The sequence below is a fragment of the Carettochelys insculpta genome, chromosome 5, assembly GCF_033958435.1.
Source record: "Carettochelys insculpta isolate YL-2023 chromosome 5, ASM3395843v1, whole genome shotgun sequence".
Classification (NCBI taxonomy): Eukaryota; Metazoa; Chordata; order Testudines; family Carettochelyidae; genus Carettochelys; species Carettochelys insculpta.
The window spans coordinates 1018256-1032296 of record NC_134141.1 but is presented as its reverse complement, the minus strand read 5'-3'; the positions used below and the strand labels follow the sequence as shown (position 1 = coordinate 1032296).

General features: G+C 46.8%; 1 protein-coding gene across 2 annotated transcripts in view; it reads left to right on the top strand.

The window, feature by feature from the left end:
• Positions 1–14041, top strand: part of TDRD7 (tudor domain containing 7) — a 109098-nt gene that overhangs the window by 83960 nt on the left and 11097 nt on the right. For both annotated transcript variants that reach the window (XM_074994496.1, XM_074994498.1), the window contains exons 10-14: positions 2638–2840; positions 2957–3091; positions 3892–3975; positions 4400–4534; positions 8043–8153. In XM_074994496.1, coding sequence (XP_074850597.1) covers positions 2638–2840; positions 2957–3091; positions 3892–3975; positions 4400–4534; positions 8043–8153 — 668 coding nt within the window. The remainder of the gene's footprint in view (positions 1–2637; positions 2841–2956; positions 3092–3891; positions 3976–4399; positions 4535–8042; positions 8154–14041) is intronic.

Below are 14041 nucleotides of genomic sequence, written 5' to 3'. Positions count from 1 at the left end.
ACATGACAGTACAGTTTTTGCAAATGAGAGGAACTACCTAGAAGTCTTGGGGTAAGTGACTGCTCATGTGAGAAGGTCTCCACAGGCAGCACGTGATTTGAAAAGCCGCACTTTTGAATCACTGCAGCTGCCTTTATGCTAATGGAGTGCTGCATATTCATTGCAGCACCTCATTAGCATCTTTCAAACCTGCTCATTAACATGCCCCTTTCGAAAGGAGGGGGCACGTGTAGACACAGGGAGTGTGTTTTAGTTCTTCAATCCAGTAGAAACCCAGCACTCAAAGACCTACCTCCAAAAGTGGAAACTCTTCCTGTTGTGGTGATCCCTATCTATCTTCTAAAGCATCAATGTCTGCTGTCCAAGGTCCTGGACTGCCATTTTGAGACACCTGTGTCTTTGACTGTATAAGCAGTATCATAGTGCAGGTTGTCATTATCACAGCCTTTCACTTACCCATCCAAGATTTCTTAATCTTTGCCCATCCTGGAGTAGCCAGGTTTCTTAAGGACTTATGTAAACCTGTTTCATCCATTTCAGCATTTGGCCCCTGATGGGACCTCAGTTCTGAGTGCTCTAAAGAAACCCTCTTTGAACTGATGGCAACCTGCTCTCTCAGAATTTCTCTTCTGTTTGCTGTCATGTCAGCAATGCAAATGGGAGAGCTAGGAGTGCTCATGCTCAACTTGTCAAGCACCATCTTCTACAAAGACAATTATGCTGCATCCTATCTTTGAATCCTCCCATAAGGTCTCTTTCGCACTGAACATTAACCAGAAAGTGTCCCTACCAGCTTTCTACCTGAAACCTTGTGCCTCTACACCAGAGATTGAGGGGGGCAGGGGAGAGTACCCAAAAAGTTTCTCAAGTAAAAGTACAGCTGCTTGGAGGAAGGGGAGGGTGTATTAAGTACAAGTCACCACTGTCCCTCTGGAAAACTACATGCATATGCACACACATGCCCTATCTAAATTGTACTCAAGTATCCAGAAGTGAGAGCAGCTGCATGTTTACTCAAGTAACTTTTTGGGTACTTTTCCCACCTCTCCTCCAGAGCAGAGTCAAGCCTTCATAATTTGAATATCAGGAGGGACTTTGCTTCTCTCTGGACAGGTGTAATGACAGGGTTTCTCAGCACAGCTAAGGAAATCAATCCAAGGTATCTTTGCTTAAAACCAGACCACTTGCAGCCCTAGGCTGGGATTTCCTTCTCACTAAAGCAAGTCAAACCAGCCACACAAGCAAACCCACAGACTTGCCAGCTGCTGTACAATCCCAGATCAACAGCCCCTTACTCTCAGGTGAGAGGTTCTTAAAACCTATTTCACCAGCACCGCACAGATTCTTCGGGGCCCCAAAGGGTCCAGCCAAAGTCCCAGGTCAATATATACTTGGATCGTACCCAAATAACTATGTTGACTGCCAGTCCTGCATATCTAAAATTTAAAGGTTTATTAACAAAGAAAGCAAGCACAGGGTGAGAGAAAAATTTAGTGATATACATTACATACATCAGTTACAGATATTGATGCAGGTTAGCGATGTTATGCAGATTCTTGAAAGTCTTCGCAAGCATCCTTTTGAGGAATAGGTCTCCAGTCCAAACAGGCTTAGTTCATGGTGACTGAAAGAACCAAGATGGACCCTGCCAGGGCCCATCTTATAGTTTTTTCTAGTGGAGGGAAAAAGTTTTCTTTTTTCCATCAGGATCGCCTGACCCAGGTAAGCTATTGTGGCAAACTGCCATTGGGTGCATTCCGGGTGACACTCCCAAATTCCTGGGATGTGTAGTGACCATCTGGGAATTAGTTCCTTTGTTTAGCCTGTGACCTGGGTGGGGGAGGAGATCTCACCTCCTATTGTGAAACTCATCGCTAAAACCATTTCCAAACAGCTATAGAACCAATATATCTTCATATACATACATACATACAAGTAACAGACAGATTCAGGGCATCGCCAGCTTTCAGTAGATGCCTCAGCTGGGCTACCTGGCACAAGTTTTGGTGCTGCTATGTACAATAGTGACAGATTGCTTCAGTATCCAGTTTAAAAATCCAATAATGCCACAAAAGGACGGAATCAGTCCCCTTCTCCTAGACTACTTGTATTGATTGCACAAAAGAAGATGAGTCAGTTAAGCTCGATGCAGGTTGCCTAAGGAGGTTTTGGGTTGCATCCCAACAGCTTATAAGAAGGCAGGAGTATGATCCCTTCTGGAGTGTCAGAAATTCTACTGGAACCCAGTCCATGCCAATAGCTCTACTGAGACGTCGCCATAGCAGAGATCTGTAGGTTTGTTGCTTGTCTTCTAGCCCCGCATTTCCCAAGCACACTGCCATTCTACATGCCATGAGTGACCATGGAGAAAAGAAATTTTACTTCAGCAGGTTGTTTTCCTTTACGTATCCCCTTTATTGGTCTTAAAAGTATATTATACCAAAGCATTTGTGGAAGATTACATGAAAGAATAAACATGATGGAGAATTAGGGGGTGGTCCCTTTACAAGTAGCATGTAAGTTCTATTGAGCTCAATTCTTAGAGCTGATGATGTCTCAAATGCAGGCAGTTACTGTATTTCCCTTTGGGAAGCTTCAAGGAAAGAGACTGAAACTTACGACCTGCTTGTTTCACAGGGCTGGAAGTATTTTGTGATGATCCTGTTTTAGTGAAAGTTGTTGAATCTCAAACCTGTGGCAAAATTTTTGCTGTGGAAATACTGGAAAAGAGTGACATTCCACTGGTGGTTCTGTATGACACATCAGGAGAGGATGATCTAAATATCAATGTCGCCTGTCTGAAGGCCTTGTGTGACAAATCACTGGAACTGCATCTTCAGGTACTATATTATCAGGATGTAATGCTTGTGCAGTTAACATTGGAACCGTTAAGCCATGCAGAAGGAGAACAGTACCAAAAACTTGTTAATTTCTTCCTTCAAATATTTTGTTGCAGGCAGATGCTTTATACACAAATGTTAAAGTAACCAACGTCTGCTCTGATGGAACCCTGTATTGCCAGGTGCCATCGAAGGGCCTAGCCAAGCTCTGCGAAATCTTGCAGAAGTTGGAGGACTACTTCCATTACAAGGTGCGCAATGAAAAGGGAGGTGCTTATGTAATATTTCTGTCTGTTATACTACTGCACTTCAGCTCAACTGTGTACAGAAGCACAGAGCAGAAATTCTGTCTTTGAGGGCTTTTCAGAAAGTATTAGTGTGTCATAACACCCTGAATATAAGTTTTTAATAACTGTTTCCAGCCAGCTTCAGAGTACCATGCAATTTCTTAGTACAATGTTTAAGAGATACACAAAATAATGTAAATAGCCCTTGGAATACTTATGACTAACTTTGTCTGTACAGTATCAGAGGGGTAGCCATGTTAGTCTGGATCTGTAGCAGCAACGAAGGGTCCTGTGGCACCTTATAGACTAACAGAAAAGTTTAGAGCATGAGCTTTCGTGAGTTAACTCACTTCTTCAGATGCATCTGAAGAAGTGAGTTAACTCACGAAAGCTCGTGCTCTAAACTTTTCTGTTAGTCTATAAGGTGCCACAGGACCCTTCGTTGCTTCGTCTGTACAATTTACTAGCTTTTATTTAATAAATTTCCTGGCATGTTTTTGCAGATTTCCTGCTCACATAAGCAGTCAGGATGTCTTCCCCCTCCCTCATTCACCCCTCATTTAACAGAAAGGGAAGAACAAAGTGTTTGTGTTTCAGCCTATAAAGGGAAACTATCAAATTTCGTAAATGGAACTGATTGTTTCTGGCTCCCACAACAATGTTCTGACCACTGTACTGTTCCATCTTTGGTCCCTGGCAGGGTTACAGCTGTCACTCAGATTTTAATGGATATACTCTTAATTACCTTTGTTTCTTTATTGCAGCAGGCTTCTGAATATTTAATCTCATTACCTTTCTGTGGCAAAATCTGCTTGTTCCATTGTAAAGGAAAATGGGCACGTGTTGAGGTAGGGTAATGGTGGTGGGGTTTTTTCTCTCTATTAAATTTCATATGTCCAAAGATAATTTCAGGTAATTTCCCCCAAACCAGCTGCTATGTTTGCAGGGTGGGCAGTTGGCTAAAATCTAAAAAATTTAATTCTTTAACACTGGTTATGATGTATATTCTCATTGTTACATAGGCTACATGTTCAAATAATAGAATATATATATGTAGCCTTTTATTTTAGCTGATGGAATGTGGAATAGATCTGTTTTGTGTTGTCATTTAACAAATTTCACTAAATCAAGCTTAGCATCATAAAATGGAAAATAAAATGCAATGACCACATTTTCTTCAGTTTCCTTAAAATACTCATTTGTTTTTTAAAGGTGCTATGTTGATCTCTTGCTAATGTGGAGTTTTCCTTGTTACTTTCATTTTCATTTCAGATAACAAGTGTTCACAGTAGTCGTGCCCTAGATGTGCAATTCATGGACACTGGAACGGTTGCATCTGTAAAAGTATCAGAGCTTAGAGAGATTCCATCACAGTTCCTAAGAGAAATAATCGCAGTTCCACCCCAGGTACCATTGCCAGTTTTAAGTAAACCAGATTGTGTGTCTACCTCTCGGCCACGTTTTAGCCTTGATAATTTGTGTGCTCTGCAATTATTGGTGCTTTAAAGTACTTCGGGCTTGCCTGTGCAGCACAGGAGGTGTGAATTGCAGTGCATGCGGAAGCATTGCACGCTGCCCACCTCCTGTGGGCGCTGCTGGTGTAAACTAAAAGGAACCTGAACTCATGTTAATGTCATTTTTTCAAAGTGGATTATGTCTACATAAATTTGGCTTCCTTTTATTTGCACCAGAGGCATCCATACAGTGCAGTTAGCACAAAATACTTTGCTCTCTGCAGTTCATACACACCTTGTAGACCGCACTTCAGCACAGAACACAAGTAGCTTTCAGATTAATGTTCCGTTGTGCACTCTAACTTTTTATAATGTAAAATTTTAAACTAATGCAGACTAAGTTCCTGTAGAAGGCTGTGGCAGTAATCTTACTATATGCGTACGGGGCCACCATTCTGCAGATCACTGCTTTCCTAGTGGTTGGAGTAACTTACAGTGTAATAGGCTCCTTCTTTCTTTTAATATCATATCTTCTAAGAAACTACCTAGTTTCTGTGCAGGCACACTTGAACAGTACATCCTGATCTGTTAGAGTGCCATGTACAGGTCGTGCGGGTGGCGGAGTGGTACTATATGTGAAGGATAATATAGAATCAAATGAAGTAAAAATCCTAAAGGAATCAAAATGTTCCATAGAATCATTATGGATAACAATTCATTCCTCTAATATGAATATGGCATTAGGAATATATTACCGACCACCTAACCAGGACAGTGATAGTGATGCTGAAATGTTAAGGGAGATTAGAGAGGCTATCAAAATAAAAAACACAGTAATAATAGGAGATTTCAATTATCCCCATATTGATTGGGTGCATGTCACCTCAGGACGGGATTCAGAGATTAAATTTCTTGATGCCTTAAATGACTGCTTCTTGGAGCAGCTAGTACAGGAACCCACAAGGGGAGAGTCGATTCTCGATCTAGTCTTGACTGGAACGCAGGATCTGGTCCAAGAGGTAACTATTACTGGACCGCTTGGAAATAGTGACCACAATATAATAACTTTTAATATTCCTGTGTTGGGAAGAACACCGCAGCGGTCAAACACTCTGGCATTTAATTTCAAAAAGGGGAATTACACTAAAATGAGGAAGCTAGTTAAACAGAAACTAAAAGGTAGAGTAATTAAACTAAAATCCCTGGAAGCTGCATGGAAACTGTTTAAAGACACCATACTAGAGGCCCAACTTAAATGTATACCCCAAATAAAAAAACACAGTAAGAGACCTAACAAAGAACCACCATGGCTAAACAGCCATGTTAAAAAGGCAGTGAGAGAGAAAAGGGCAGCTTTTAAAAAGTGGAAGTCAAATCCTAGTGAGGAAAATAGAAAGGAACATAAACACTCCCAAATTAACTGTCATAATGTAGTAAGAAAAGCCAAAAAAGAGTTTGAGGAACAGCTAGCCAAAAATTCAAAAAACAATAGTAAAATGTTTTTTAAATACATTAGAAGCAGGAAGCCTGCTAAAAAAGCAGTGGGGCCCTTGGACGATAAAGATATAAAAGGAGCGATCAAGGAAGACAGTGCCATTGCGGAGCGATTAAATTATTTCTTTGCTTCAGTCTTCACGGCTGAAGATGTTACAGAGGTTCCTAAATCTGAGCCAGCCTTTTTAGGCGACAAATCTGAGGAACTCACTCAGATTGAAGTGACATTAGAGGAGGTTTTGGAATTAATTGATAAGCTGAATAGTAACAAGTCTCCAGGACCAGATGGCATTCACCCAAGGGTTCTGAAAGAACTCAAATGTGAAATTGCGGAGTTATTAACAGTGGTTTGTAACCTATCCTTTAAATCCACTTTGGTACCAAATGACTGGAAGACGGCCAATATAACGCCAATATTTAAAAAAGGCTCTAGAGGAGATCCTGGCAATTATAGACCGATAAGTTTAACATCAGTACCAGGTAAATTAGTAGAAACACTAGTAAAGAGTAAAATTGCAAGGCACATAGAAGAGCACGAATTGTTGGGCAAAAGTCAGCATGGTTTCTGCAGAGGGAAGTCGTGTCTGTCTAATCTATTAGAATTCTTTGAAGGGGTTAATAAACATGCGGACAAGGGGCACCCAGTGGACATAATATACCTAGATTTCCAGAAAGCCTTTGACACGGTCCCACACCAAAGGCTTTTATGTAAATTAGGTGGTCATGGGATAGGAGGAAAGGTCCTTTCATGGATCGGGAATTGGTTAAAAGACAGAAAACAAAGGGTTGGAATAAATGGTAAATTTTCACAATGGAGGGGGGTAACTAGTGGTGTTCCCCAGGGCTCAGTCCTGGGACCGATCCTGTTCAACTTGTTCATCAATGATCTAGAAAATGAGGTAAGCAGTGAGGTGGCAAAGTTTGCAGATGACACCAAGTTGTTCAGGACAGTCAAAAGCAAAAGGGATTGTGAAGAACTACAAAAAGATCTCAGCAAACTGAGTGATTGGGCAGCAAAATGGCAAATGAAATTTAATGTGGGTAAGTGTAAGGTAATGCATGTTGGAAAAAATAACCCAAATTACACGTACTACATGATGGGGTCAAATTTAGCTACGACAGATCAGGAAAGGGATCTTGGAGTTATAGTGGATAGTTCTCTGAAGACATCCACGCAGTGTGCAGCGGCAGTTAGTAAGGCAAATAGGATGTTAGGAATTATTAAAAAAGGGATCGATGATAAGACAAAAGATATCATACTTCCCCTATATAAAACTATGGTACGCCCACATCTCGAGTACTGCGTGCAGATGTGGTCTCCTCACCTCAAAAAAGATATATTGGCATTAGAAAAGGTTCAGAAAAGGGCGACTAAGATGATTAGGGGCTTGGAAAGGGTCCCATATGGGGAGAAGCTAGAGAGACTGGGACTTTTCAGTTTGGAAAAGAGGCGATTGAGGGGCGATATGATAGAGGTATATAAAATCATGAATGGTGTGGAGAAAGTGAATATAGAAAAATTATTTACCTTTTCCCATAATACAAGAACTAGGGGACACCAAATGAAATTGATGGGTAGTAGGTTCAAAACTAATAAAAGGAAATTTTTCTTCACACAGCGCACAGTCAACCTGTGGAACTCCTTGCCCGAGGAGGCTGTGAAGGCCAGGACTCTATTAGGGTTTAAAAAAGAGCTTGATAAATTTTTGCAGGTCAGGTCCATAAATGGCTATTAGCCAGGGATAAAGTATGGTGCCCTAGCCTTCAGTACAAGGGCAGGAGATGGATGGCAGGAGATAAATCACTTGTCTTCTGTTCTCCTTCTCTGGGGCACCTGGCATTGGCCACCGTCGGCAGATGGGATGCTGGGCTTGATGGACCTTTGGTCTGACCCAGTATGGCCATTCTTATGTTCTTATGTTCTTATGTAAGTAAACTGTATCGTTAATATACTCCATGTCTTTCAGGCTACAAAGTGCTGTTTAGCAGATCTCCCCCTTAATATAGGCATGTGGACTCCAGATGCTGTATTGTGGCTGCGAGATACAGTGCTAAATTGTCCTGATTGCAGCATTAAGGTAAATGCAGATATCGCAGTTGAAATTCAATAAACTATGGAATGCCAGCTTGAAACATGAATGAAGAGTTATAATAATCTTCTGGACTTGTATGTTGTAAAATATCACACAAGTTATAGGAACATGGTACCTTCACCCTCCACCAGACATTAAGGTTTTGACAAACGCAAAATAAAACTTTCTTCCTCGAGTGTCCCCGTGGGTGCTCCACGATAGGTGTCGGGCTCGCCCCGGCGCCGCAGGTCGGATCTTTTCAGTAGTTTCTGCCGGACTGCGCATGCGCTGGCGCGCGCCGCTCCCTTGCACACTCCCGGCCGCGTGCGCGATCCGGTCCCCGCCAGTTCCTCTTTAACCGCCATCGGCTGCAGACGGAATCCTCTCAGGCTACGGCCAGAGTTAGCGTATTCAATGTTTTTAAAGTGTTTAGAGCTTCTTTTTCAGTCTTTTTAGCCTAAGTTAGCTTGTTGTTGTTTTGGGGGAAAAAAAAAAAAGAAAAGAGTAAAAAGTAAAGTTTTACAGCCTTAGTAGCAAACGGAGCAGCGGAGGCCCGGGGACGTAAGGCCATTAGGCCTCCTGCCGCGGCAGGCTGAGTCCGAGAGGGGAACAGGCACAGAGAAGGTGCTAAGTACCCTATTAACAACTCAAAGACTCACCACAATGTCCTCTTCAGGATTCAAAAAGTGAGAGTCATTCCGCAAAGAGATGCAGGCCTCCGATGGGCACAGAAATGCTCCTTCTGTGCAAAGCTCACAGCCAGAGCAAGGAAGGACAGGGAGATGCAGCTGAAAATGCTGCTCTTTGACAAGGCCCTCCAGCCAGACGCGCCGGAGCAGCCTCAGCAGGAGGGACCCGCAGGGGCCCATAAAAGGAAAGCTGCTTCCCTAACTCCATCAGCGCAAAAACGGAGGAAGCTTCCACCAACCCGATCCCTGCGGGCAGCCACAGCGAGCGGGATGGGTGGAGCGCATAGCCCCCAGCTGCAGTCACAGCTGAGCGGCAGCGGTGCGGAGACGCACATGTCAGAGGCTGAGCCTCCGATAATCAAACAGCCGCCCTGCACCGAGGGCAGGGCGGCGGCCAGGCAAGCGCCGGAACCGGCGGCACCACAGCTAGCGGCACCGACCCCCGGGGAACCGGTGGTGCAGAGCTTGCAGGCACGCAGCCTGCAGGCACCGGGGGAGACCACCCGCGCGGCACTGCAGCGGAGCGTGCTGAGTGCGGCGCGGACAGCAGGGCTGAGGTCCCCGACGTGGAAAGGGGCGGAGCCAGCCCCACAGGGGAGGGGAAAGGCAGCACAGAAAACCCGGCACCGCAGCCCTTCTCCAGACAGGGCTGCAGGGCTACTCGCTCTAAGCCCTCCACTTATGCTGCGGACTCCAATGAGGCAGCAGGGGTCACCTCCAGTATACCCTGAGCCCCCATCCCCGTTCCTACAGCCAGCATCACCATGGCTCGGACCACCATCGCCCTTCCTGGGCTTTGAACCCCTGGAGTACTGCCACAAATCAGTCTCTCCATTATCTCAATCACCCAGACGATCTCGCTCCCCCAGACGCAGGGGGTATGCGTCTCCAGAGTGGTCCAGGTCTCCATCTCCGGAACAGTGCCCGTGTTGCCATGGTCGCCCCTATCATGTGGGGCATAGACACCATAGGCATACTCCCAGGGACAGATCCCCCCAGACATTTCAATATCCCCGAGGGCAATCACGGACTGGGACGGAAACGAAGATATCTCAGGGGGAGTTGATTCTGGAACCCCGAGATTTTCCCTCGCAAGTATCTAGCGAGAGGATGTATCGCCGTCAACAGGACCCAGAGGGGTCCAGAGAGGTTTACCCTAGCGGTTCCTCGCTATCTTCCCCTGACGAGGCCACGGCCCCAGGGGACGTCCATCCTCCCGGACGATCTCAAACAGTTCCAAGAGCTGTTTAAAAGGGTGGCCTTCACGCAAGGCATCCAAACAGCAGAGGTGCAGGAGAAACACCATAAGCTCCTTAAAAACCTGAGACCTCCGGCCTCTTCCAAAATAGCTATTCTGCTGATGAAGCAATCATGGAGTCCGCCACCACAATATAGCAGACCCCTGCGTCCCCTCTGCCTATAAACAAGAGAGCGGATAAGAAGTACTTCGTCCCGACGAAGGGCATGGAGTTCCTGTTCAGCCACCTGCAACCAAATTCTCTGGTGGTGGAATCGTCTCAACAGAGGTCGAAAACTTCTCAGTACAAGACAGGGAACGGACAAGATGCCAAGAAACTAGAGTTGTTCGGCAGAAAGGTCTACTCCTCCTCTACCCTACTGTTGAGAATGGCGAATTACGCAGCGCATCTAGCAAACCATAATTTCGACAACTACTCCAGGCTGACTTCCCTCATGGACTCACTTCCAGAGGACACGAAGCTGGTGCTCAAGGTCATCGTGCAGGAAGGCTACGCAGCCTCGAGGACAGGAGTTCAGATCGCCCTAGACGTAGCGGATATGGCAGCACGCTCAACAGCTACGGCAGTGGTCATGCGCAGGGAGTCCTGGCTCCAGACATCGGGTATCCTGAGGGATCTGCAGGCGAAGATCATTGATCTCCCCTTTGACACGCAGAAGCTGTTTGCAGTATCAACCACAGCGTCCCCAGTACCACAGGGGCTACAAGCAAGTGCAACATCAACAGCACCAACAGTACAGAACTCCCAGGCGACGTTCTCAACAGAGCCGTGCGTCCTCGGGGCAGGGCCAAAGGCCACAAGTTTGACGCACAGATCGAGGGCTGCACTATCGCTACCATCGCGCAATGTCATCCGAAGCTACTATTCCACCACCGCCTCCGGACTGTTCTATGACCAGTGGCAAAAGATCACCACAGACAAATGGGTACTGGAGATCATAGCCACGGGTTACGCGATTCCCTTCCAGTCGCTCCCACCGCCACGACCTCCACCCAGACCCCACCTAAAGGACGCCTCCCACGAAGCGAGACTCAAGCGGGAGGTAGACCATCTTATGCTTATAGGGGCAGCAGAAAGAGTGCCGGAGCAACTCTGAGGGAAAAGGTTCTACTCAAGATACTTCCTCACAGAGAAAAAGACAGGAGGCTGGAGGCCCATCCTAGATCTTCGAGGCCTCAACCGGTACTTGCACAAGCAACGCTTTCGGATGATCAGTCGCCTCTATACTTACGGCACTGGACGATGGAGATTGGTTCGCAGCCCTCAACTTACAAGATGCGTATTTCCACCTAACTGTTCACCCAGCTCACAGGCGTTTTCTCCGGTTTATGGTAGGCAAAGAACACTTCCAGTACAAGGTTCTGCCGTTCGGCCTCTCCTCGGCCCCCAGAGTCTTCACCAAGACCTTGGCAGTGGTGTCAGCTTACCTGCTCAGACAGGGGGTGTTTATATTCCCATATCTGGGGGGGGGGAAAAAAAAAAAAAAGACTGCCTATTGAAAGGGGCCTCGAAGGAGGAGGTACTTTGCATCATACGCGTCACAGCAGACACCACCTCTTTGCTGGGCCTGGTCATCAATCTGGCAAATCAAAGACAGACCCCGCACAGGACAGAGTTCACAGGGGCACGTATAAATTCCATCACAGCAAGGGTTTATCTACCAGATGCCCGCTTTCGCGCCGTTGGTTCCCTCGTGCAAGTCGTCACCTTCAGCCCTACGGTGCCGGTTCTGACATGCTTACAGCTGCTGGGCCACATGGCAGCAGCAACGTTTGTGGTACAGAACGCCCGAATGCATATGCGCAGCATGCAGCACTGGCTGGCGAGCGTCTACAAACCGACAGCACACACCGTCCACAGGGTGGTGTCGCCCACGACAGAGGTGCGCAGATCCCTGCAATGGTGGTGGGTGAACCCCAAGAACATGCTAACAGGGGTGCCCTTTCACCAACCACAAATATCTGTTTTTCTCACTACCGACGCCTCCCACATAAGGTGGGGAGCACACGTGGGCGAAAAGGTGACGCAGGGACTGTGGTCCTCCACAGAACAGTCACTGCACATAAATATACTGGAGCTCAGAGCAGTGTTCAACGCCTGCAAACACTTTTGAGACCATATACAAGGCAAGTAGTCGGGATCAGTACAGACAATACCTCCACCATGTTTTATATAAATCGGCAAGGAGGAGCTCGGTCCCGTGCCTTATGTGCAGAAGCAGTCCGATTGTGGAACTGGTGCATCGCCAACAATATAACCTTGAAAGCCTCGTATTTACCAGGCGCTCACAATGCGAAGGCAGACCAGCTGAGCAGGCGCTTCGCACTCACGCACGAGTGGCAGATCCGTTCCGGTCTGCTGCGACCGATTTTTTTCATGCAGGGGGATTTCCCCAGATAGACCTGTTTGCCACTCAGCACAACAAGAAGTGCCCACAATACTGCTCTAGGGCAGGACTGGGACGGGGGTCCCTGGGGGATGTATTCGCGATCTCGTGGAGGGGCCCCCTGCTCTACATCTTTACTCCCACAGTGCTTGTCCACAAAGTCTTGCAGAAAGCCAGGAGAGAGAGAGAGCCTGAATGATCTTAGTAGTCCTAAGGTGGGATCGACAGCAATGGTTCCACTTACTCCTGCGCATGTCAGACCATCCACCGATGCCCCTCCCAGTGGCGCCGGATCTGCTCACGCAAGCCCGGGGTCCATAGTGCATTCACACCCCCGAGGCCTGCGACTGCAAGCATGGTTAATCCATGGCTCAGCTCTCTAGAGAGCACATGTACGGAGGGAGTGCAACAAGTCCTAGAAAGTAGCAGGAGGACTTCCACCAGGAAGCCCTATAAGCAAAAATGGACTCGATTCACTGCATGGTGTTCTACCAAGCAATTAGCCCCCCCTTGCTGCGCCTATACCTGTAATACTAAACTATTTACTGGACCCCAAGAGAGGCGGACTCTCCCTATCCTCGTTGAAGGTCCACCTTGCCGCTATATCGGCTTCCAGACATGAAGAGGAAGGGCACACGGTGTTTGCCCATCCCATGGTTACCAGGTTCCTCAAAGGGCTGGTAAACCTATACCCGCCTCATAAACCGCTTCCACCTTCGTGGAGCTTGGACCTGGTGCTTAATGCATTAACGGGACCACCGTTTGAACCCTTAGCCACGGTTTCCCTCCGTCTCCTTATGATAAAGACGACCTTCCTTCTTGCAATCACGTCAGCTCGCAGGGTGAGCGAGCTTGCGGCAGTTATAGCAACGCCACCCTGCACAGTAATTTCCAAGGAGGCGGTAACCTTACGGCTGCATCCAGCCTTTGTTCCCAAAGTTTCTTTTAGTGTTTCATATTAACGAACCTATAGTTTTACCCTCGTTTATCCAAAGCCTCATAACTCCAACAAAGAGGCATGCCTACAACTCCTGGACGTGAGGAGGGCGCTGGCTTTCTATATAGACAGGACTAAGTCCTTCCGGAAAACGGATAGACTCCTAGTCTCTACCGCTCCCAAATCGAAAGGAGAAGGTCTCTTCGCAGAGAATCTCAAAGCACATCGTATCCTGCATAAAAATATGCTATGAACTTAGACTCCTTTACTGGCCCCGCCTAGGGCTCACTCCACTAGGGCGGTGGTGGCATCAACAGCCCTTTTCAAGGGCATTGCACTAAAAGACATTTGCAGAGCGGCGACCTGGTCATCCTATGACACCTTCACCAAGCATTATGCCCTTCACAGGGTATTCCAAGAGGATACCCGTCTCTCGACAGTGGTCCTCTCGGGGACAAGCTGCACATAAACCGATTACCCACCTCCTATCTTGGGTTACTGCTGGGTAGTCACCTATCGTGGAGCAGCCACGGGGACACTCGAGGAAGAAAGAGAAGTTACTCACCATAGTAACGATGGTTCTTCGAGATGTGTCCCTGTGGGTGCTCCACCACCCGCCCATC